Source organism: Coptis chinensis, chromosome 1 (assembly GCF_015680905.1).
Source record: "Coptis chinensis isolate HL-2020 chromosome 1, ASM1568090v1, whole genome shotgun sequence".
NCBI lineage: Eukaryota > Viridiplantae > Streptophyta > Magnoliopsida > Ranunculales > Ranunculaceae > Coptis > Coptis chinensis.
The window spans coordinates 7,892,222-7,916,254 of record NC_141456.1 but is presented as its reverse complement, the minus strand read 5'-3'; the positions used below and the strand labels follow the sequence as shown (position 1 = coordinate 7,916,254).

Genomic DNA, 24,033 nt, shown 5'->3' with positions numbered 1-24,033 from the left:
CAGGCAATATATTTTAGCTATTACACCATCCTAAAATGTCTTTGTGCATCACATTGATTTTAATCCTAAAATTGCATATACAAAATATGTCAAGTTATATTTTCTTTTTTTAACGACCCTCACAACAACCTAATTTGTCTTTCCTAATAATCAAGATTCAAGATTGATGTGTACCGTTTTGGATTTAAACGCAAAATAACCCTCTCTGTCTTTGTCTTGACTCTCGAGGGACATAAGACACACCTTAACTTTGTCTTCAAATTGTTCATACTTGAAGTTTTCCTAGTAACATGGTCTCATCATTCTCATGTGGGCAGTTCCTTCCCTCTCTCTCCTTTAATATACTTGGCGTGTTTTAAGCCTTGGTGAAAAAAATATATAAAAACGAGCCCAACTAAAATATTTTTTCTCCTTCCAAGCAGACATAGAAACAACTTCAAACACTCCCATATTCCTTCCTTCTCTCTCTCTCTTAAAGACTTTTAAAACATTACTGTTGCAATACAAAATTACCCCAAGAAGCGTTTTTTTTTCAATGGGTTGTTTAGAAATTGTGATTTGGTTGTGAATTGGTGGAAAGGGGTTCTTTGAAGATGCGGAGACGGGCAGCCGAGTATCGGCGCCCGGTTAGAAGGAGGTTTTCTAATTGGATCTGGGGTCTATTTATATTGTTTTCAATTGCTGCTTTACTTCTCTTTGTTGTTCATCATAATCATCAAGAGAAGATTGAACATCCCATTACAGTTTTTTTTTTTTTTTTATCTTAGTTGAAATTTATATTACTTATCACTAATATATTGGAATTGGGTCAGCTGAATTATTTAATTTGAGGTCATGGAAGTTTGAGTCTATTTTCTATGATGATTCTGAAATCTGAGTTTCTATTTGGGTTTGTTAAAATTCAATAGCGATGACATGAGATGAATCGTGAGGGACTAAAACTCTTATTATATTCAATACAGTGAGTTTGCACCTCGTTATGTAGATGTGGTTAATAATCTAAGACATTAGCTCAAACAGAATAACTATCTTGTAGTACATTTTACATAGAATGTGAAGTGCTTTCTACGGAGAGAAAGAGATTGACATTCTGTACATGCCTAACGAGTAAGGAATGATAAATTTATTCTATCGCTAGACGTTCTCAGAGAGTCAAAGGGACGAAGGGTGAGGGTTAATTAGTCCATAAGGGAATCCAGTTAGACCGTTATGGTGGGCTTCTGGGTTCCATTAGTGCTTAAGCAAGGAATGTGTTCATTTGGTGTGTTGGAAGTTTGGTTTCTTAAGCTCAGTTAGGAGCATTAAATGTGAGTGCTTGCGTGTGAGAAGTGATGATAATGGACCACAGCTAACTATTTTTTCATGTCGCTGCTACACAATAACTGAATGCTTGTGAGTTTGAAATCCCGATCCTAAAATAAATCCTTGGTTGGAGCGCTATGAGTGGCAATTAATAGTCTTGGAAGTTTAATTGGAAGATCTGTATTGAAGTTGTGGTGTTTGGTGTAGGATGGTTGTTGAGGCGGAGGCCCTTCACTAGTAGAGACAATTTGAAACTTGGAAAAGGCATAAGTAATGCATAAGTAGAGTAGGGTTTCCTTTTTTGAACTGATTGAGTGTGGAGAAGGCATGCGCTTGTTTCATCAGAAGAGGCAACTGCATGTTGTGTAGGTGAGAAAAGGCAACCGACTCATGAGTCTCCGAATGATGTGACCTTAATGTGCACATTTCTGGGATGGCCTTGAGCTCCTTTAATTTACTTTTGTCAGATGCCGACATTCTACTTGAAGCTGGGTTCGGCCATTGCTTGTAGCACCGCTTTTCCATGTCTTGGGCCCTTGCCTTAACTGTGCTGAAGGATTTACATACACCATGTCCTAAGGTCTTGAGTCTTGACATCACATTTGCGGTTGAGAAGTACATTTAGTCAATTAACTGATTCAGTTAAAGAATACATTGAGCATGAGAAGACTACTGAACCCACAACTAAGATTGGTTAATCTCTCCTACTGCATCTACAAGATTGTGTTTACTAAAGATCATTAAACCTTAAGTGTCAAACTCACAGGATTCAATTTTCTTTTTCCAAATTTTTTATGCAGACACGGCAAAAAGCAGCGAAACAACAGATAATATGAAATCAAACCGCCATAGGCATGATCCCTTTATCTCTCTACTTCTTCTTTTTTATACTACTATAAGAACAATAGAACCTCCGTGATTTTTTTTTTTTTTTTTGGCTAAGATAGTAACCCCTATGGTAGTATTCTTTACTACTTGTTATTGAGTAAACACAATTTTCCCGGTCTTAACCTATACTAGACAGAAATGGCTCCTTAATAACTCCTTGATGTTTCTGGGTGAATTGGACATTTTATTAATCCTCCTCAATATTTAGTTCCAAAGTAGTTTGCCGTTATGAAGATAAATTTGATATATGAATGAGCCTACATGCTTGATTATCTTTCCTTGAACAGCTTCTCCTAGAGATATACTCATTGGTTTTGCATCTTTTTCTAGGTGGAAAGTGCGGAAGTTGAAGACTTTCGTCATGAGAAATCAAATTTTACAGAGGAGATATTAAGTGTGACCTCATTTGCTAGGCAACTGGGCGAACAAATGATACTGGCCAAAGCTTACGTGATTATTGCAAAAGAGCACAATAACCTTCAGCTTGCTTGGGAGCTCAGCTCAAAGATCAGGAGTTGCCAGCTCTTGCTCTCAAAAGCTGCCATGAGAGGAACACCCATCACACTTGATGAAGCACAGCCATTGGTTGGAAGCCTTTCCTCACTAATCTACAAAGCACAAGATGCACATTATGACATCGCCACCACAATTATGACAATGAAATCACATATTCAAGCCCTTGAAGAACGTGCAAATGCAGCAACGGTGCAGAGTACAGCTTTTGGACAATTGGCTGCAGAAGCACTACCCAAGAACCTTCACTGCCTGAACATCAAGCTCACTTCAGATTGGCTCAGAAACCCCATGATGCAGGTAGTTGCAAAGGAAAAGAAGAACTACCCTCGACTAGTGGACAACAACCTCTACCACTTTTGCATATTTTCAGATAATGTGCTGGCGATTTCAGCTGTTGTAAACTCCACTGTATCCAACGCTGACCATCCTAAGCAGTTAGTCTTCCACATCGTCACAAATGGAGTCAGTTATGGGGCGATCCAGGCATGGTTTCTTGCAAACGACTTCAAGGGTTCTACTATAGAAGTTCAGAACATTGAGGACTTCTCTTGGTTAAATATCTCCTACTCACCTGTGTTGAAACAGCTTCAGGATCCGGAATACAGGACTTACTACTCTGAGGCGTCTCAAGATCCAAAAGGCGAAATGAAGTTTCGGAACCCAAAGTACCTATCTTTGCTGAACCATTTGCGATTTTACATCCCAGAGATATACCCATTTCTGGAGAAGGTGGTCTTCTTAGACGATGATGTTGTTGTGCAGAAGGACTTGACCCCTCTTTTCTCCTTGGATTTGCATGGAAACGTAAATGGAGCAGTGGAAACTTGCCTAGAAGCATTTCATCGTTACTACAAATACTTAAACTTTTCGAATCCAGTTATCAGTTCGAAATTTGATCCACAAGCCTGTGGATGGGCGTTTGGGATGAATGTGTTTGACCTTATTGAATGGAAGAAAGCAAATGTAACTGCACAGTATCACTTCTGGCAGCAACAGAATGGTGATCGAACACTATGGAAGCTGGGGACCCTTCCTCCTGGTCTTCTTTCATTCTATGGGTTGACTGAGCCACTTGATCGAAGATGGCATGTCTTGGGATTAGGTTATGACATGAACATTGACAATCGTCTTATCGAGAGTGCAGCTGTCATTCACTATAATGGTAATATGAAACCATGGCTAAAGTTGGCAATCGGCAGGTATAAACCTCTATGGGAACGATATGTAAATCAGTCCCATCCATATGTCCAAGATTGTGCGACAAGCTGACAATGCACCTTCCCTTCTGGGTCATTTTTGGGGCTTAATCTTCAGCTGCCTTAAACGCTTGTTTAATACATTCTTACAGAGTCAAAGAGTGAAGTTTTGGCTTGATAGGCGCACCTCCTTTCTTTTCTTTTAAATCTTGAAAGGAAGTATTTCAACATCGGAAACAAGATGATCTTGGTGTGTGGGAATACATTTTTAGTGTTGAGGTTTTGTTTTTTCTTCTTTTTTTCACAAAGATTTAGGATTCTTTGTTATATAGCAAATTTTGTAATAATTTCTCTTGTGGATTACAATGTTCTCGTCCCATAATTTATTGTTATTCAATCAGATAATCAAGTTATAATCTTGAAATATGTTTTACTCGACCCTACTTTCTGGGGTCTAGCTGAGATTTGTGTATTTTCAGTTTGATCCCATCATGCTGGTCCAAATTGACTTGGCAATTCAGAGGTACAACAGGACACCAAAATGGTTGATGATTTCCAGGCACCAGAATACCAGATGCAACTTGAAGACAATTAGGCTGTTACCCTCATATTGATTACAGGTAAGACTGTAAGACTTCCTGTATTGAACTAATAACAATTGTCCTATTTCATCGTTACGTTATTCATTTACTGTAGAGAGACGGAGACAGGGAGAAATAGTTCACAGAGAGAAAGAGTTGGGTTCGACGGGTGTCTGCGTGTTTGGGGGGGGGGGAATTCTTTAAACAGACCATTAAAAGTTTAGGAAATATAAAACACATGGTTGAAAAATTCCTCAAAGTTCAATTGTTAGGAATTTCATTGACGGAAGAAGAGGCCAGATGCTATCCACTGTATCATAAACCTGTTCAAAGTTTTGGTGTGTGGTTCAGCAATGGATGCTATATAAGGCGCCATTATTTGTGTACATTGGAAATGGCAGTTTGCAACTGTTTGAAGGGGTAGGCTCTTGCTGTTTCTCTTACACATAATTGCCTGAAGCTTATTGCAAAGTCGCCTACCATTTGCATTACTTGCTCCACTGTCTAACTGGTCTAAGATTTAGATGGTTCAGTCGGGCAGCTGGGGCAGGTGTGATAGGTTGAGAAATCGACTCATTAAGCACTTCAAAAGTATTAAATTATATGGCGCTTCAGAATTCATATGATCCTGAAATATCTCCTTGCGCTAATGATATACTCGGCAGGTTGCATATCTAATATCCAAAAACCATTATGCTATATCAATACTCAGTATCTGTATGTGTGCTCGGCGTTATAGGGTTGGCTAGTGGGTCAGCACCTGGTGACTGGATGGTCAGGAGGGGAAGTGCTGCTACAGCTCGCACTATGATCTTAAAATCATGCAACACAAGGATATATGGGTGCACAATTTCATTTCTAAAAGTTATTTTGCATGATCTAAATAACTTAACTGAACTAAGTATTTCCAATACAATCCTACCAAAGTACTAAGAAAAGACAGTCCATGTCTACTAAATATTCGGCAATGCAACTTGATTGTTGCATAGGAAATATTTAATATAATGCAACATGTTGGATATTGTGAACTTGAAATCTTATAGTCCCATATGAGAGAAGAAATCAGTTCATCATAGGTTGATAAAGTGGGAAGCTCACTAACTAGTACCGATGTCTTTTCGGATAAAACCCCACACCTATGGCCAAGATGTGTCCCAAGCCTAATGAGTGGTTAAGTGGAGGACAATATCGGTACTAGTTATCCTATGGGCATGAAGGCCCAATGTCAAGTTTTATCTATTTAGGCTTGAGCGCGGGTCGCGTCCCACTGTATTTCAGCACGAATTTGACTTATTTCTTTTTAAAATAATATAAATATAGGTTTTTTCTGTAGAACCTAACTTTTCCAAAACCAAGACAGAGAGAGATTATAAGTGAGCAATTCTTTGTGAGTTGAGTGTTCACAAATTGCCTACGTCCACACTGTGAGTTTCAAGCTTTACTAGATGTCAAGAATAACAGATTACAAGTCTTTTAATTCACTCACAAAGAATGAACACTCAACTCACAAAGAATAAACACTCAACTCACAAAGAATTGCTCACTTATAATCTCTTTTTTTTTGGTTTTGGAAAAGTTAGGTTTCTACAGAAAAAACCTATATTTATACTATTTCAGAAAACTTCCAAAATAAGTCAAATTCGTACTGAAATACGGTGGGGCGCAACCCGCACTCTCAGCAAGGCAAAGTCAAGCGCAGGGTGCGCTGAAGAGCCTGGAGTTCGACCAAGACATGAGCGCGACCCGTGCCCTTATCCATGCAAAAAAGAGCGCAGGGTGCGCTCAAGCCTAAATAGAGAAAACTTCGTCTTTTTCTCTAGACAACATCATCCATTTTGCATCTAAAACACGGGGTTGCTGAGTTGCTGTGAACTTGATGTTGCCATTGGTTAAACAGAGGTTCTAATACAAAATTATTTATTTTTCCCAAAATCTATAGATGTCTACTTGCAGGCGGAGTTGTGTGGAGGCAAGGTAGGGCGTAGGCTCCCCCTGAACATGTGACCCAAAAAAAAAGTAGTGGTAGTACTTGTTTAAACCCACAGTGCTACTTTGTTGGTCAATACTAAGGGTTTTGCCTTGTGAGATACATAGCTATTTTGCTTGCCATGCCTTCTCAGTGAATATTGTTCCACGGGGAGAAAAAAAAAAAAAAAAAGTTGTTTAGGTTCTGCAGTGTACTAAGCACTAGGCCCCCTGGAGATAATTCCTTGCTCCGCCTCTATGTATAAGAAGTCTACGTGGTAGAAACTAGAAAGTACATAAATAATTTCCGGACTCTCCTAGGACAAGAATTCTTTCGCTCTTCAACTTGAATATCTCTTTCCGTTTTGTCATACAATTTTTGTAAACTTTTAACCTCCTTGCGTAGCAGGTATTTATGTATATCCGATGCTGGGATCATACACCAGTTTGAAATGCCATGACAGCCGTCATCTCAGCCTCGTCTAGTTTTTCAACTGACTGTGCTTCTGTCTTGAACCTAGCGAGAGAATCTTTAAGTGACACCTTTTTCCCTTGTTTCAAATGAAATAAAGCTAACACCTGCTTTGGTTTTATTTGCTGATGGCCATAATTCGTTAAGAATCTTTCTTCTACTTCCCGATAACAAGCAATTGACCCTTCTGGCAACGAATAAAACCATTTCAATGCCTTACCCTTTAGGCTTGATGAGAATGACCGACATAACAAGAAATCCCAGTACTCGGTTCCTTGATATACAGTAAATTGGTGTCGGTAAGTGAACAGATGATCCATGAGATTCGTTGTCCCGTCATACTGAGTATACTGAGGTAACGGCATCAGCTCAAGTCCCTTTTTAAGAGGGTTACGACTAACGTCATCTGCCAATTTTTGCACCGATGCCGATACCTTGTCTGACAATTTGTTTCCAAATTGTCGTTGCATCATTTCTTGAACCATTTCTTTTGTGATTGGCTGCGGCGTTTGCTTTAACTCCTCTTCATGCCCCACTTTCTGTGATGTATTTGCTACAAATTGTGCTTCTTCGAGATGACTTTTCTAGCCACTAGGGTGACCAAGGTCGACTCTTCTCCAGCCTTCTCATAGAATTTTTCGTGCGTAAGCTTCTCATTCAGTTCTCTCATTGCCTTATTTTCTGTGATTAATGCCCTATTTTGCTTCTCCAATTCAGTAAATTTCTTCAATAAGGCGTGTAGAGAAATTTCTTCTTCGTATAGCTCTTCCACTTCCTCCACTACTCTACTTACATATCTTCTCGTTTGTCGTTCATCATTCTTGGATGTACTTGTTTCGTTCACTGCTACCTTACTAGCTGGTGCTAGTGGTGTCAAAATGGTTGGGCCGGGCCAGCCCTACCCTCATTTATCTCGAGGGCCAGGTCGGGTCAGGCCAATGCTTAAATCTCAAAGCTTTTACCCACCCTCAACCCTCTCGAGAGGGCTTGAGGGCCAATGAGAGGACCGAATACTATGTTATACATTTGATATACAAAATAAATTTAGAAACATTAGTTAAAAATGATAAAATCGAATGCACTTCACAATTAAACTTTCAAACTACTAAAAAAACTTATTAAAATTGTATTAATCAATTAAGATCAGTTAAATTCATTTCATAAAATATTATAATGAAATTATAAGGTTGACAAACTTAATAGATAAACGTTATTTTAAGTGATTTTTAGCATATTAATGCTAAAATGAAATATATTGTAAAAAAAATTATTAAAATATATGTAATAAATGTTGAGGACCTAGTAGGCCGGGCTTAAGTGAGGGCTTAAATTTCAAAGTCTATGCCCTTACTCTCCCCTCAAAAGCTTGAGGGCCGGGTAGGCCCAACCCACGAATGTGTGAGGGCCTCATTTTGAGAGCTTTTTTAGCCCATGGGCCGAGTCGGGGCGGGCGGGCTAAGAGTTTGAGGGCCATTTTGACACCCCTAGCTGGTGCACGTTTACTAAGAGCCATTGAATAACTATTGATTAGAGAAAAACTTCAACCAAAAACTCACACCAAACTGATCAATTAAGTTGCACAAACAAGGGAGAAAGATCAAAACTTGATCTTTCAAGCTCTAGATGCACGGACGGTGCCAATGTAATGATCAGATGTGATCGATGGATGAAAATGTTTATGATTGAAGATTGAAATTAGATTTGGTATGAACTGAACAAAGTTTTATTGATCTCTAATGGTGGTTACAAGACTCTCTCAGTTTTCTCTCTTTCTCTCTCCAGTTTACAATATTTTTGTGGGGGAGAAGATAATGATCTTTTTCTTCTAGTTCTTTCTTTATATAGCTTTTCCAAATGTATTTGCTCAAATCAGTTGATTACGCGTATCCATTCTTCTTCTTCCTCCCTTTCTTCCGCTCATACCTGCAACATTCAACATATGTCGATATCTCGATATTTATAAATATATATAGGCTAAAATATCAGCTGCCAATATTTGCCCACTACAATAATATTACGTGATTTACGTCTACTAGTTCAATTCTGTTTCTGTCCAAGAGAAATAGCTTGAAAGTCAAGCTAAGATCGTTGATACCAGCTTCACCCGATCCATCATAGCAAGCAATGCCGACTTCATTGAGATTTTTCCTTTGCTCTTGTTACGTTCTCTCCGATTCTCTCTCAACATTCGAGAAGAATGGGTTTTGATAGGAACAACACAACTCCGTTCATGTTGTTCTCGTTGGTCTTTATTTCAGGTCGAGTCCAATGGTTTTAGACTCTGCATCTCAAAAATAAAAATAAATAAATATTTTAAATTGGGTCCAATGGTTTAGAACATACTACACCAGTACACCCTTTTCAAATGGGGCAGTTTGAATTTATTATACTATTTAGACTAGCGTAAAACAAAAACAAAAATAATAATAATAATAATAAATAAATAAATAAACATTTTGATAGGAAAAGGCGAAGGATAGAAACCCAAAAGTACGAAAAGACGACAGTGCCCCGCGCCTTCTTCTTATTAACAGCACCCATTTTCTCTTCCTTCACCATTTTCTTCCAATGTCGTGCAGAGTATTAAGGATGCTTTGAAGACACTCATTGATATGGGGGCTGATAGACTAATCGTTCCTGGAAGTTTGCCAATGGGATGCCTGCCTAGCTACCTGGCAATGTTCCCTGCTAGCTAGTGATGAGACCAGGAACTACGACGAGAATAAGTACCGAGAAGGCTTTAAAAACTTTACAAAGCTTCAAAACGATCATCTTCAGCAGGGCCTTAACAGAGCTCAGGCTTGAGCACCCTCGTGTTCACATTGTGTATGCTAACTATTACGACGCATAACGCATTCATTGCTCTCCTTCGCAACTGTGCTGTTCTGGGCTTCCAAATCTTTCTCTATTTGTAATGCCGGCGTGGTCACAAATACGTTCGCACAATTTTTTTTTATCTCTAAAAAATGGACCCACTAAGCAAAAACGTGTCCTCACACTTATTCAATTCTATGCGTTTTTCTCCCCTAAATAAAAGGCTCACTCACCCACTATATTTTTTTCCTTTGTGTTTCTATCCAGATTTTAGTTTGCAAGTGTTAAACAACTAATAAATCCATTACAATAGAATGGGTATTGAATCTAACGAGGAAGTGAGGATTGTAAGATTGAACAAAATGGGAGGTGGACGGGTGGTGTGAGAAAGAGGGGTGTACTTGGTAATATATAAATTTTGATTTCCCAGAAATTACCTCCGTTCATTCAGCACAAGAAAATAATAGTTAATAACAATAATAATAATGATAATGATAAATGGACCCTCAAGTTCCTTTGTTAATTCAGATTTCAGATACACAGTGCCTCTACTTTTGGGGTTGTATGGTATATTTGTGACGTTAACTACTTCCAGAAGTTGTATTAATTGTTAGTCATTAAATGAAAAGCAATCTTTCAACATCTTCTGCATGATTTTCTTTTTGCAATGTAGCATATTCAGAACAGTGACCACTTATCCTTTCCTTAATCACGTACAATGGTCGCGGTATGTACTAGACTGTACGTCTGTACATGATGTTCAGAAATGGCTAGCTATCCTTCATGTTAGCTAAGCCTCATTAGGAGTACTAGACTAGATATACAGTTCACAAATCTCGCGTTTAGCTAGTCATTTTGCATTTCGTAGGCTCTATTGAGAGAGTTTGTTTTCCAGCGCGCATAACAGTAGTCGTTATTATTATGCTGAATGCCTGAATACAACCAAGGAATATTATCAAGTCGGTGGTACACTGGTACGCATTGGAGACTTGTATCACGGATTCATATAAAAGATATGTCTTTGTCTGTTTGTCATCGAATGGTTCCAAACCTCCACCGCACTGAGAGTCGTATGACTTCTTCTATCTGCTCTAAGTTAACGCACCCGTGAAGAGATTATAACCCCTTAAATGAATTATGAATCGATCCCCAAAACCATATTTCATTCTCCCCATAACGATAAAATTTTGAAAGAACTGATCGAAAGTCTCACAATCTCACTGCTTATCGACGTATAGAATTTTGCTATAGTCCTATATATAGACCTATTCTTTGACTTTGTGTGAGTATCTCCTTAACTTTACTGAAAGGTTCTATCATAGTCATGCAATATGGAGACAAAACTCTCTTCAAACCATACTACATTCTTCCAAATTTTGCTTCCCACTGTTTTGCTTAATTAATTTTATACATGGCAAGGTCTATCAGTGATCACAGTGACACAAATCATGTTTCAATACCATGATATTCAATTGAATTTTGTGTGCATATGAGTATATATATCGAGATAGATGAATTTTGTTTATTAATATTAATGTTTATTCGTTTATCTCTGACCAAGATCACTAGATGCTAATGTATCTTAGATCCCAAGTTCCAAAAGCTTCAAAAAATTGAAAGGGATGGATAATGTAATTCCAAGTGATGAATGTAGTGAAATCCTTCAATTCTCCTAATTCTCCTTTATGGCTGTGATTGGTCCATCTACTATGTGGCTATCAACATATCTCGTGAAGTAGTGAGCCAATTGGGCCCTAACTGCCATCCTTATATCTTTACCCCAAAGATAGAACATGCAGTAAAATACAAAGACAATTAATAATACACGTTGTAGTTATGGACTTCTAAGCAAGTGCCACTTGGATTCTTTCTCTTTGTGATTCACATTTCTTCTTTAGGATGAAAGAAATAAACCATATTCACTGCTTATTGTTTGCAGTTAGACTAGTTTTTGCATGATCGACATAAAGAATATGGTGGGTCATGTTGCTTAAGCAAGAAATTATGATAGCATGTACTGTCAATAAATTACAGAGTTAAGCAAGAGAACTTCAAAACAACTAATAGTAGCGAACCCATTCAATATAAACTATAAAAAGCATACTACTCACCAAGTATTGTTACACTCAGTCAGAATGGCCAGTAGCAGAGTACCTTGGTTTCTGATATTCTCCTTAAGTCTTCTCTTCATCGATCTTTCAGAAGCTAAACATGGGAAGCAGCTTCCATCTGCAATTGTTGTTGGTACTGTGTACTGTGACACATGTTTTCAACAGGATTTCTCTCGACCCAACCACTTCATTTCAGGTTCATCTCAGAATTAAAATAATTTTGTTTTGGTTTGGTTTCACCTACTTACTAAAAGTTATCTATGCAGGTGCTTCTGTTGCGGTGAAGTGTGGCAGTAGGAACTCAAAAACAAGTTTCAACAAGGAAGTGAAGACTAATGAGCATGGAGTCTTTGAAGTTCATTTACCTACTGCAGTGAGCAAACATATTAACAGAATCAAAGGATGCTCAGTTAAGTTAATTAGAAGCAGTGAACCATTTTGTGCGGTCGCCTCATCAGCTACAACGTCTTCACTCCATTTGAAGGGTAGAAAGGAAGGAACGCATATTTTCTCAGCTGGGTTTTTCACCTTCAAGCCACTAAAACAGCCAGAGTTTTGTAATCAGAAACCAAGTTTACCGGTGCCTAAGGAATTCCGTTCTAGCAAGACGTTTTCCCTCTCTCCTAATATACCAACATTATCTCCTACAAGCCCAAAGCCTACAATACCAACTATACCAACAATTCCGACTGTACCTACAAATCCATTACTGTCTACTCAGTCACTTCTCCCTCCCCTCCCCATCACCCTCCCCCTTCCTGCCCTACCTGCCTTACCCGCCCTACCTGCCCTTCCTGCCCTACCCGCCCTTCCTGTCATACCATTATTGCCAACTGTGTCAACTTTAGAACAGCAATCAAATGTTGCAATTCAACCAGAAGTTACTAGGTTATCAAAAATTCCGACTGTACCTACAATCCCAACAATACCAACTTTACCTACAAATCCATTACTGTCTACTCAGTCGCTTCTCCCTGCCCTTCCCGCCCTTCCTGCTCTTCCTGCTCTACCTGCCCAACCCGCCCTTCCTGTCATACCATTATTGCCACCTATGCCAACTTTAGAACAGCAATCAAATGTTGCAATTCAACCAGAAGTTACAAAGTTATCAAAAATTCCGACTGTACCTACAATCCCAACAATACCAACTTTACCTACAAATCCATTACTGTCTACTCAGTCGCTTCTCCCTGCCATTCCCGCCCTTTCTGCTCTTCCCGCTCTACCCGCCCTTCCTGCCCTTCCTGCCCTTCCTGTCATACCACTATTGCCACCAATGCCAACTTTAGGACAGCAATCAAATGTTGAAATTCAACCAGAAGTTACTAAGTTATCAAAAATTCCGACTGTACCTACAATCCCAACAATACCAACTTTACCTACAAATCCATTACTGTCTACTCAGTCGCTTCTCCCTGCCATTCCCGCCCTTTCTGCTCTTCCCGCTCTACCCGCCCTTCCTGCCCTTCCTGTCATACCACTATTGCCACCTATGCCAACTTTAGGACAGCAATCAAATGTTGAAATTCAACCAGAAGTTACTAAGTTGTCAAAAATTCCGACTGTACCTACAATCCCAACAATACCAACTTTACCTACAAATCCATTACTGTCTACTCAGTCGCTTCTCCCTGCCCTTCCCGCCCTTTCTGCTCTTCCCGCTCTACCCGCCCTTCCTGCCCTACCTGCCCTACCTGCCCTTCCTGTCATACCACTATTGCCACCTATGCCAACTTTAGGACAACAATCAAATGTTGAAATTCAACCAGAAGTTACTAAGTTATCAAAAATTCCGACTGTACCTACAATCCCAACAATACCAACTTTACCTACAAATCCATTACAGTCTACTCAGTCGCTTCTCCCTGCCCTTCCCGCCCTTCCTGCTCTACCCACCCAACCCGCCCTTCCTGCTCTACCCGCCCAACCCGCCTTTCCTGTCATACCATTATTGCCACCTATGCCAACTTTAGAACAGCAATCAAATGTTGCAATTCAACCAGAAGTTACAAAGTTATCAAAAATGCCGACGGTACCTACAATCCCAACAATACCAACTTTACCTACAAATCCATTACTGTCTCCTTGATTTGGTTTCAATCATGTGATATTCTGTCAGCAAAACTGCAGTTTAAGTTTTCTTTACCTTTTGCATCGTTATTTTGACAAGTTAAAGTTGTAGTTATGCCTGTAATTAATAGTATAGTAAGCTGGGTCTACCCAAATAGCTTGTATTTGTATTTTCTTCACTGTGATGAGCTAGGAATGAACTCATGTTATCCATAAATTTATCTTATTGCGCTTTGAAGGTTCCCTATCTATTGCAAGTATTTGGAAAATTTTGTTAGCAATTAATTGTTAAGAAAATAACTACAGAGCTTTTGCTTTGAAAAGTTGGAATGTACTGTCCACTGCAAATGCATGTAAACCAATTCGTGAGTTTAAGTGGAAATGTTTACTCGTATTTTCTAAACGAATGATATGTTTACTCAAATTACTATGAGCATCCCCTAACCTTTATGATATGCTTTCGCACTGACAATAGAAAAAGTAAATTTCCTTTCCTCAAGCAAAACGAGGATTACAGTGTAATATTAGTTTCGGTTGGAGAGGAGCGGCCTAGACGTCACGACATTCACTGAAGGCCCCTGATGATTGGATTCATTTGTGTTTCCCTCTACAAATAGACAAATAGAGATTTCGTTGTGGTGAACTAATCAGATTGGTAATCACAGTTCACCAGAGACACAGACCGTTATGGACCTAGTTTCTAAGAACAAATTATTTTTGGGTTAACGAGTATCACTTCCTACTAGATGAGCCAATTAGGATTCCCCCACTAGATGGGAAATTAGGGTCTCCTCCAAATACACGCAAAAAAAAAACACAGTCAATCCAATTTTTTTTTTTTTTTGGTATATCGGAGGAGAGACCCTAATTTCCCCTCTAGGGAGGAAAAATCATAATTGGCGCATCTGGGGTGGAATTAATACTAGTTAACCCATTATTTTTAAAACAGTTTTGGGATCAAATCATCAAAGGCATCCCAACAGATATGTCCAACCAACAATTTGTGTACAACAACAACAAGTGACCTAAACCCAAATGCATCCCAACAGATGTCCAACTAACAATTTGTGTACAACAAGAAGAAGTGACTTAAACCCAAACATGCATGGTGCCACATGGGATTTGCAATCTGAGTTTCAAAACACTGAGGCTAACTGCTAATTTCAATGGTTTGGTGCGCTATCTCACCAAACCACAATAGTATAGTGGATAGAGTTAGCGGGTTAATGTTTCCAAAGCCAATGATTTTTTTCACAGCTGCCAATACCAATGGCATATAGTAAGGAATTTTTTTATTTTGGACTCTCCACTCTTTAGCTGCCATTCTCAAAGGCATGTGGGAAAAAAATTAAAAAAAAAAATTCTAATCGCCACACAATATGGCGTGTGGCTTAGATTTCTTCTACCCGCCACTCATACTAGCGTGTAGACTTGACGCAATCTCATTAAAATTGGCACTATAGATAGATAAACTTATACAGATAGCGTTGGCGGGTTAGCGTTTTGACGCACCATTGGATCAGAATTTCCGTGATATTTGGTGTTTTGCCGCCCCATTAGACTTAGCCTAATTGACTCGTACTTAAATAGCCCCAAATTTTCCAATACTAGTATTTGCCCATGCCGTACAACACAGATATGTGCGACATCCGCCTCCCGTATGGCATAGATACGCGTGCCTTCGGCGCATCCCGCCCCCCCGCTCTACTCATATTTCCAGAGCCCAACAGCCCATAAATGTTCAGCCCAAAAATAGTCCAGGCCTTTTTTGTGTAGGGTGGGTGAGATGAGAAAAACTTTTAAACTCACCCCAAAAAAACTTGTTAACTCACTCCAGAAGAACAATCTAATGGCTATGGTTAGTGGGTGGCACGACCACGTATCACTTTATGAGGTGGAACTTTGTCCACCCACCCCACTCTTCTTTGTTATATACTAGGGTATGCCCGTGCCTACGGCCCACGAGACATCGACGCGCCTGCGGCGCTATTCCGAAAAATGAACAATCAATGTTCATATATGTTTTGGGTATGAACATTTATTGTTCATATATGTTTTGGGTATGAACAATCAATGTTCATATTTGTTTTGGATTCATGTTTTTTTTGGTATGAACACGGATTGTTCATACCTAAAGAAGGTATGAACAATCAATGTTCATATCTGTTTTGGGTGTGAACATTTATTGTTCATATCTGTTTTGTTCATACCTATTGTTCATAGCTAATGTTCATAATTTGGGATATGCACAGTTATTGTTCATATCTATTTTGGGTTCATGTTTTCATAGCTACAATCAATGTTCATAGTGATGTTCAAGATGGGTAGGTATGAACAATCAATGTTCATACCTATTGCTTATCACGTAACTCATTTGCTTATCATTTTTCAATCTCTTTGAGGAACGGCTTCAATCTAGCTCACAAAATAGAACAAAATAAGCCCACTACTCAAAACAGAAAAAGAAAAACAATGGCCTCAGTGATATATTTTTCCTTTCTTATCTCATCTTTAGTTTTACCAATGGAAGAAGAGTTTCTCCCGAGGAAATCTTTTCTCTTGGAAAAACATTCATTGGGAGTTGAAGTGAAGGTTTTTTACAAGTGGGCAAGTTAAAAGTGAACAAAGAAGAAGAATGAGAGGGCGTAGTTTCTTTGCATTTGAACAAGGAGAATAAGAAATTCACCGCCATTGCCATTTCGAGAGTGAAAAAGAGTCGAGTGTGAAGAAGAAACGAAGTAAGTAACCTTATCTTGTGTGTTCGTAAATGTTTGGAGAAGTTGGGTTTTATTTGGTGGGCTGACCCAAGCCCAATTGATATTTAGAATCCCATTTAAATGTCATTTCGAAACCGGCCTATTATACTGTTTTCTCATCATAACGTTCTGATATATGTTGACCTCGACCATCATAACGTTCGATATATGTTGACCACGTCCGGACGGTCCATGGTCCATGGCGGGTCAAGGGTCAAGACACGGACGGGCCGGTCAATATGGTCGAGGGACGGGGATTTTGACCTAAAAAAATAAAAAATCAATCAAAATAATATTAAAAACTCAATTTTTTCATTTTTTTGTTTTGTTAAGACTTATAACATGTTTTTAAAGTTTGATTAGGAAATATTAAACTTAATTTTGTGGCTATTTATCTTTAATAGTTTTGAATTTATGAATGTTAATACATTTAATTAAGTTTTTAATGTTTAATTTATATAAAATAAAATTATAAATATTAATTAATTTCCGCATCCTATTTTTTTTAGATATAACCGAAGTCAATACGTTGTCGATTAAACTGCGTCCGTGTCCGCTATTCCGAAAAATGAACAATCAATGTTCATATATGTTTTGGGCATGAACATTTATTGTTCATATATGTTTTGGGTATGAACAATCAATGTTCATGTTCCGTTTTGGGTATGAACATTTATTGTTCATATATATTTTTTGGGTATATAAACAATCAATGTTCATATTTGTTTTGGGTTCATGTTTTTTTTGGGTATGACGCGGCGCGTCGCTATCCCGAAAAATGAACAATCAATTGTTTATATATGTTTTGGGCATGAACATTTATTGTTCATATATGTTTTGGGTTCATGTTTTTTTTGGGTATGAACACGGATTGTTCATACCTAAAGAAAGTATGAACAATCAATGTTCATATCTGTTTTGGGTACGAACATTTATTGTTCATATCTGTTTTGCTCGCACACACTCACGCCGCATTAATAATCCAAAGACGCTTCGGCCAAAATAACTTCCAAAGACATTTCGACGCTAAACAATATACTTATGCCCTTGCCCCCCGACACAGATAAACAACTCACACTATTGACGCATATAACATCGATATAACACCTTTCAGAATAAATAATATTAATTATCCAGTTACAGAGTATGGAATAACTAAAGCAATAATATCTACAGCAGCAAAGGAAGACCTCGGCATTTTACAGAAATTGAGGAACCGGGCTCAACCAAAGGATAGTTATCTAGTTCCAACTGCAACAAGAATAAATAAACAAAACAAAATGACAGGATTCCAATGTGGCTACTTTTTATGTTTACCCGCCAGCTTTGGCAGCAGATTTAACAAGGGAAGTGGGTTTCATGGCTGCCATTGGGTTGAGTGCTTTACATATCTTAAGAACAGCCCAAGCAGTCCCAAAAGCGTGCCCTGCAGCATCAAGTCCTTCATGTGTAGCCTCGGTTCTTCTCTCCATGCTTACAAATGTAATAACATAATGAGATGCATACTTGTGAGGCTAACTTAAAGTCAGATATCCTAGTAGCTTTCAATTGTATTTTTTAGTTGATTAAGTATCGATCGATTTGTATGACCAAGTCATACATAAAGAAACACAACCACAAAGGTCTTGGCTGTACAAAACGGCGCGGACACTTGGGCATTCATGAAAGAGTTTGTAGCCACCACAATAAATTTCAGCTAAGCAGAGCCAACCAACTAAACATGCTTTTAGGTTTGGAATGACCCATGCACGCGGCGACATTACAGTTGTTTATCTTCTAAATTGTATATATTGCCCGCTACCCAAACTAACCATAGTATTTCATAAATACTTCACAATAAATTCCTTTTGTAAAACATACATCAAATTCATTATTCGTACTCTTTAGGATTGTATATCCTGAGCTTCTATGTTCCACGGGATATGATGGTTGATGCAGAGTCACCATCAGACTTCAGATACATACTGCATAATGATACATAAGAAGGAAAAAAGAATTAATAATAAAGTGAGTGCAAATAGATCGACTTGTTGAATAAGTAAATGTAAACAACCATGAAAATAAAATAAAACTAATAATAAGGAAAAGAAACTACGTATGCACTGACCTGACAAATGCTTAAAGCAAGACTTCAGGGTATACGACATTTGTAATAAGCTTCTCAGCGTTTGGAGGTAGAAGAATACTTATGCGGGCTGCGGAAGTGCACCTAGATAATGCCACATATAACTGGCCATGGCTGAAAACTTCATTCCAAGATCGATTCCCACAAACTTCACGGATTGTCCTTGTGATTTATTTATAGTCATGGAATAAGCCAAACGGATAGGAAATTGTCTTCTTGTCATATTGAAAGGAAAATCTGAAGAGGATGGTGACAAAGAGATCCTTGGAATAAATACACGGTTACCCCGATTTTTCACCAGAAGAATTCGCCCGTGATAACGCGGTGGTTGACATTGCAAGACCATCAAGCGAGTCCCGTTGCATAACCCATCTCAAAGGGGCAATATTGCGCAGCAACATTATTGGACAACCCTCTTTAGATTGAGTCGAAATGGTGGCGACCCGTGGGATCAAGTGAGTTTAGGTACTCATTTGGATAATCGATTAATATTTCTAGGATTATTTGCATCCGCCTCATCCAACTTGTCGCGGAAGCCCTTAAAAGTCCTAGTTTCTCCGGGAACATACGTAAAGTTCTTTGATTAATGGCATTGACATCATCATTCCTCGCAGAAAGAATTGTCCGCTCAGCTTAAATAGTCGGGGTGACAAGTGGAAGTTTCATCCAAATTAGGATATGTAGCGAAATCAAGTCCCGAAGATGTGTGCAATGATGGATCGTTGAGGGTAGCTCAATAACCGCTCGGGATCGTTTCCAACCCGATGACATAAAATGTGAAATACAATATTATGAGAATTCTAATAGAGGAATATTATAAATTAGGACAGAATGTTGGTACCTTTGTTAAGAACTCGCAAATAGTAAATTCTCATAAGTGCCACGCTCTAATTGCATGTTCGTATTGGGTGAGAACATTGACGCGTGATTCCAAAGAAAAGAGCATCGCAAGGAAGCACGGACAATTTGTTTCGGGACCCTCCGGGTATAATCGGTAGGCATTGGCGAAGTCACCACCAAGAACAATGTGATTCCCCGAATGGGTTGTCATTGTTTCAATATCACGGCAGTGTCGCGATCAACGACTTCCAAACATAACTTGTTTTGCATGGGACCTCATCCCATATGATTAGGTTAGCTTGTCCGAATAAATCAGCTTGTGGTGAACGCCATTCGAACCCACATACAGAGTTATCCATAATATCTAATGGGATGCAAAAGGTTGAGTGAGCAGTCCCACCACCGCCAATAGTAAAGAAGCTATTCGGATGAAGCCACCATAATAGCAATGTGTCCTTGAGTAACGACACGAAGCAGCAATGGTGTTGTAAACAAAAGTTTTTCCTGCGGCGGCTGCCCCATTCAAGAAAAAAAATAGTCGTCGCTGTTATGAGCTCATCGAATCATCCACTTCACTATATGCAAAGTGTTGCTCAAAGATTTAAGTGGATGGCATTGGCATGTGCCTCTTCATTGTGTGGGTCAAATTGAAATTGCCTTTGCTCCCATATAAGTCTGTTCCCAACAACCAAGCTCCAATTTCTAATTGGGAGCGGCATTGTAGGAAAATGAGCAAGAGTTTTACCACCTAACTCGTAGAGAATATCATTTAAGAGAAATAACCCATAATCTTGTACCTGGGCATCTGTTGGATGAGGAATGAAGAACATGGTTTGAAGCTTGTATGGGAGGTCATCACAAATGCTTTCGCAAAATTCATTCCATAAGGCTTCAGGTTGCACCGGATTGCACTCCGTGAGAATAGTACAGAAAAGTCGACGAAGTTGATACCCAGTTTGCATGATTGCAGCCTCTTGTAAACATTGCACCCATTCGCTGTCGTCTTCAAGAAGTCCACGATAACACATGCTTCTTTGAAAGTGGGCGGAGGACCATTTCCAATTCTCTTTAGATCATCAAAGGACTGCGGACCTTTTACAACAGCTTAGAAGTAACCGCAAATAAAACCGTTCACCGAGTTAGGACTTGCAAAGTACATTCGCCGCCAATAGCGGTGCTTGAGTCCTTTTGTCCATCTATGCCACCTTTACTCCAAACATAATGTTCTGGAAATTCTTGATATAAGCCCTCGTGCATCAGGATCCAAGCACACCGCCGAAAAATGCAGGTTAGAGTTGACTTTTGTTCCGAGCCCTTAAGAGAATAACATCCCGTTGATTCATTAGGATTGTAAACTACTTCGGTGCATTCCGGGAGATGAAGTGCTAATCTCAACAACAGGCTTCTCTTGGTGAAGAGAAACCCGAACAACCTCCAAACCGGCTTGGTGGCCCAATATATCGCATCTAAATATTGTTGTATCTCATCCAAGTCATTGAACACCACTGTTGTCCTATCATGTCCTTTGAATATGTACTTGTGAATGTATTTGACACAACGTATCCCGGCACAAACTTCGACATTAATATGGCAATCGAACATCTTAGAAAGATAAGGATTGTATGGAACAACATCCCTATTATCAACTTCATGCCCTCTAACATTATATTTTTGCTAGTGTCACGACGACGGTAGATAGGATATCCAGTCTTATCCATGGTCGTAACATTTTCGAAAGCACGGGGATACTGACTTTTGCAACGCCTATTTACCATACATGGACAACTTGGATTTTTTAAGCCACATGGCCCATGAACCATACATTTGATAACAGTGCGAAACAATTCAGGTTCAAGATCCGGATCGGAAATTCAAAGACAAACAATGTGGTCAACCCGAAAGCAGGCACACTAATTTTGTCTTGATGTCGAAGATATATAAAAAGCGTGCATATGTGGTAGACCGTTTTCTGAAATTCAATTGTGTAAACATGTGCAACAACAATACCAAGCACACCTTTTGTCTCGATCTCTCTCATTAAAGCTCTTCGCTTTAGTTCAAACACACGGGCTACCACTTCGGTCGATCAAGAGCAGGTTTCGTTTCTTCCTGCAAAGGCCTTCATAACTTCCTCCCAATGTGGGTTCGCAGTCATGGTGAGGAATATATCCGGATGGTTGTTGAACCGAAGTTATAGCCATTGAGTCCCGGAAAATCTCAAACATATGCCTTGGATTTGCCGACGATGATCTTTGGTAGGTAGACGCCTTCCAACTTCATCCGGATTTAAGATTTCTCTTTGGGACATCGATTGAGATTTTGATATAATTCAAAGACGGTACATCTTGCCTAAATCAGTAGTACCGTAACTGTTTCGTTCGTTTGGTGTTCCCATGCATCAACTAAGAATTCTGAAATAGTTTTTGCCTCGCAGAATAGAAGAATATTCGTTGGGGCTTGAAACAAAAGTAAGAATAGAAGTCCATCTCGTGTGAGGCGGTCGCAGATGGTGGTTGAAGTTGAGGGTTCGAACATACTCGATCCGTGACCACCCAAGCTCTCCACGAGGAAACATTAACACATAGTGCAAAGGTAAGTATCTTTGGATGACATTCACCGATATGAACAAATTCATTTCCCCCTTTAAGATAAATCACAATGTCTCGCGATAATCGTCCCGCCACTACCATCTCTCGGGTAAAATAACGGCAATTTCATCACCGATGGCAAGTTGTAGCGGCAATCACGTCTGGTCGCGACCGTAATGTAAATAAGCATGGATGTTGAGATTTTCATCATTCTCAACGAAGTTTCGATCTAAGAACCTCATATGCATGGAGGAAAGTGTCGAGAAACGGTTATATTGGAGCATAGTTTGATGCGGGATCCTAAGAACATCTACATCCGATTAGGATTTCGGTCGGCCGAATATCCAATGCCGCACTTGGATCATAAATATAGAGTTGAGAGTATGTTGCCCGCCTCTTGGATCGGGGAATAAGAGCTCTGTTCGCGCCGTAGTTCTCCATGTATAGTGAAAGGTCGTGGACCTCGACCAACAAAGACATGTTCATCAACACCTAGACTTGTAAATGCAAGCGCTGATTGTATTGTCTTCGTACTTTCGAAAAAGACTTTGACTTGATATCATCTCCCTCGCACAAAGTTTTAAAGGCGAGCAGCAATGTCCGCAATGGAGGCATTTTTATTTTTCCTTGCAAACAGCAAGTCCCAAACCGAGGATTTGCTAGCGACGATCTACTCAACCGCTCGTCTTTCCAATGAAGTGCATGGGAGAAAGGACACTGAACATTCATTTCCCCTAAGGAGTGACGTCCTTGTTCAATTGGACGGTTAAGAACATTAGAAGGAAGTACATCATCTTCATTGTCTGTCATGTCATCATTTCCATCATATTGTTGTTGTCTACATAATAGCGATTACAGGTCGACCAAAGTAGACGAAAATGCAAATAATGACAAATTTTTTCGATAAGAACAGCGATACCCCCGCATTTTGGTGATGCAATGTTGAAGCACCATTTGATGTTGTTGGATGTGGTATCCCATGAAGTAATGATGAGGTTGAAGACTCGGGGGGCATATACGTGTAGAGAATACATGTAAGAGTTGATCGTGAAAAGTAAAGATCATACAGGTAACAAATAATTGCCTATTTAAATACCTTGCATTTTGATGACCCATTGCAGAATCACCCGAAAGACGTGATGGGAGGACATCGTAAATAGCCTTACAGGATTAAGATGTCCCACGACTTCGTTGAAGAGATTCAGAGGAAGTGAGTAGCTCGAATCCGTGAATAGGTGTAATAGGGCTATGGTGAGTTGGGCGCCCACAGCCTTGGAGGAGGAGTACATAGATTTGTAGGAAAGATATTTTGTGAGGACCCGGCAGCACGGAAATCGGGTAAGATCGGGTGCGGTAGATTGTGCTTAACAAACAAGGCGAAGTTATTGTTTTGTTTAAGGTGTTTTTCTCGTTCCCTTCTAACACGTTGTGCCATCATTCTTTTTGTTAATATCTATAGCAAAGGAAACAATATAAAAATCTATATAATAATAGCTATAAATGTGTTGGAGTAGTGACAACAATTTGAAATTTCAAAAATTTCAAAAACAAGACAGAAAGTAAGAGCTCTATAGTAACACGATAGACAGTATATATAATATAGTTTGGTGGAGAAATAATCGTAGACGATGGTAGAATAAAACACATCGACAATATTAATAATAGGGAAGTTCAATTCGGAAGTCGACTGAGCACCGCATTTACGGTTGAAGAGAGGGAGGAATGTCATCCGTTGGGCGCTGAACAATAAACAAATAAATAATAGTCTTAATTGCAATGCATCAAAGCAATGATGTATAGATAGTAAGT

At 39.2% G+C, this 24,033-nt stretch overlaps 3 protein-coding genes and 1 long non-coding RNA gene across 5 annotated transcripts; 2 read left to right on the top strand and 2 right to left on the bottom strand.

Annotated features, from left to right (window-relative positions):
- The first annotated feature begins 273 nt into the window (after positions 1 to 273).
- GAUT11 (galacturonosyltransferase 11) lies at positions 274 to 4,326 on the top strand. Of its 2 annotated transcripts, none has more exons than XM_086588799.1 (2): positions 274 to 743; positions 2,521 to 4,326. In XM_086588799.1, exons 1-2 carry the CDS (start codon positions 594 to 596, stop codon positions 3,973 to 3,975), a joined length of 1,605 nt encoding a protein of 534 aa, XP_086444925.1. In that variant the 5' UTR covers positions 274 to 593; the 3' UTR covers positions 3,976 to 4,326. The 2 variants fall into 2 exon arrangements, with proteins under 2 accessions (XP_086444925.1, XP_086444934.1); XM_086588808.1 differs by lacking the exon at positions 274 to 743 and adding an exon at positions 2,116 to 2,154.
- Positions 4,327 to 8,620: 4,294 nt separating this feature from the next.
- On the bottom strand, positions 8,621 to 10,087 carry LOC147521835 (uncharacterized). Its single transcript, XR_015194573.1, has 2 exons — positions 9,405 to 10,087; positions 8,621 to 9,201 (listed from the first exon to the last, which is right to left on the bottom strand). It is a non-coding gene; the product is annotated as an uncharacterized LOC147521835 (long non-coding RNA).
- A 1,708-nt stretch (positions 10,088 to 11,795) lies between these two features.
- On the top strand, positions 11,796 to 14,132 carry LOC147521834 (uncharacterized). Its single transcript, XM_086588783.1, has 2 exons — positions 11,796 to 12,041; positions 12,112 to 14,132. Exons 1-2 carry the CDS (start codon positions 11,870 to 11,872, stop codon positions 13,932 to 13,934), a joined length of 1,995 nt encoding a protein of 664 aa, XP_086444909.1. The 5' UTR covers positions 11,796 to 11,869; the 3' UTR covers positions 13,935 to 14,132.
- A 6,097-nt stretch (positions 14,133 to 20,229) lies between these two features.
- Positions 20,230 to 20,664, bottom strand: LOC147521833 (uncharacterized). The gene has a single exon (XM_086566418.1). It carries the CDS (start codon positions 20,662 to 20,664, stop codon positions 20,230 to 20,232), a length of 435 nt encoding a protein of 144 aa, XP_086422544.1.
- Positions 20,665 to 24,033: the final 3,369 nt, after the last annotated feature.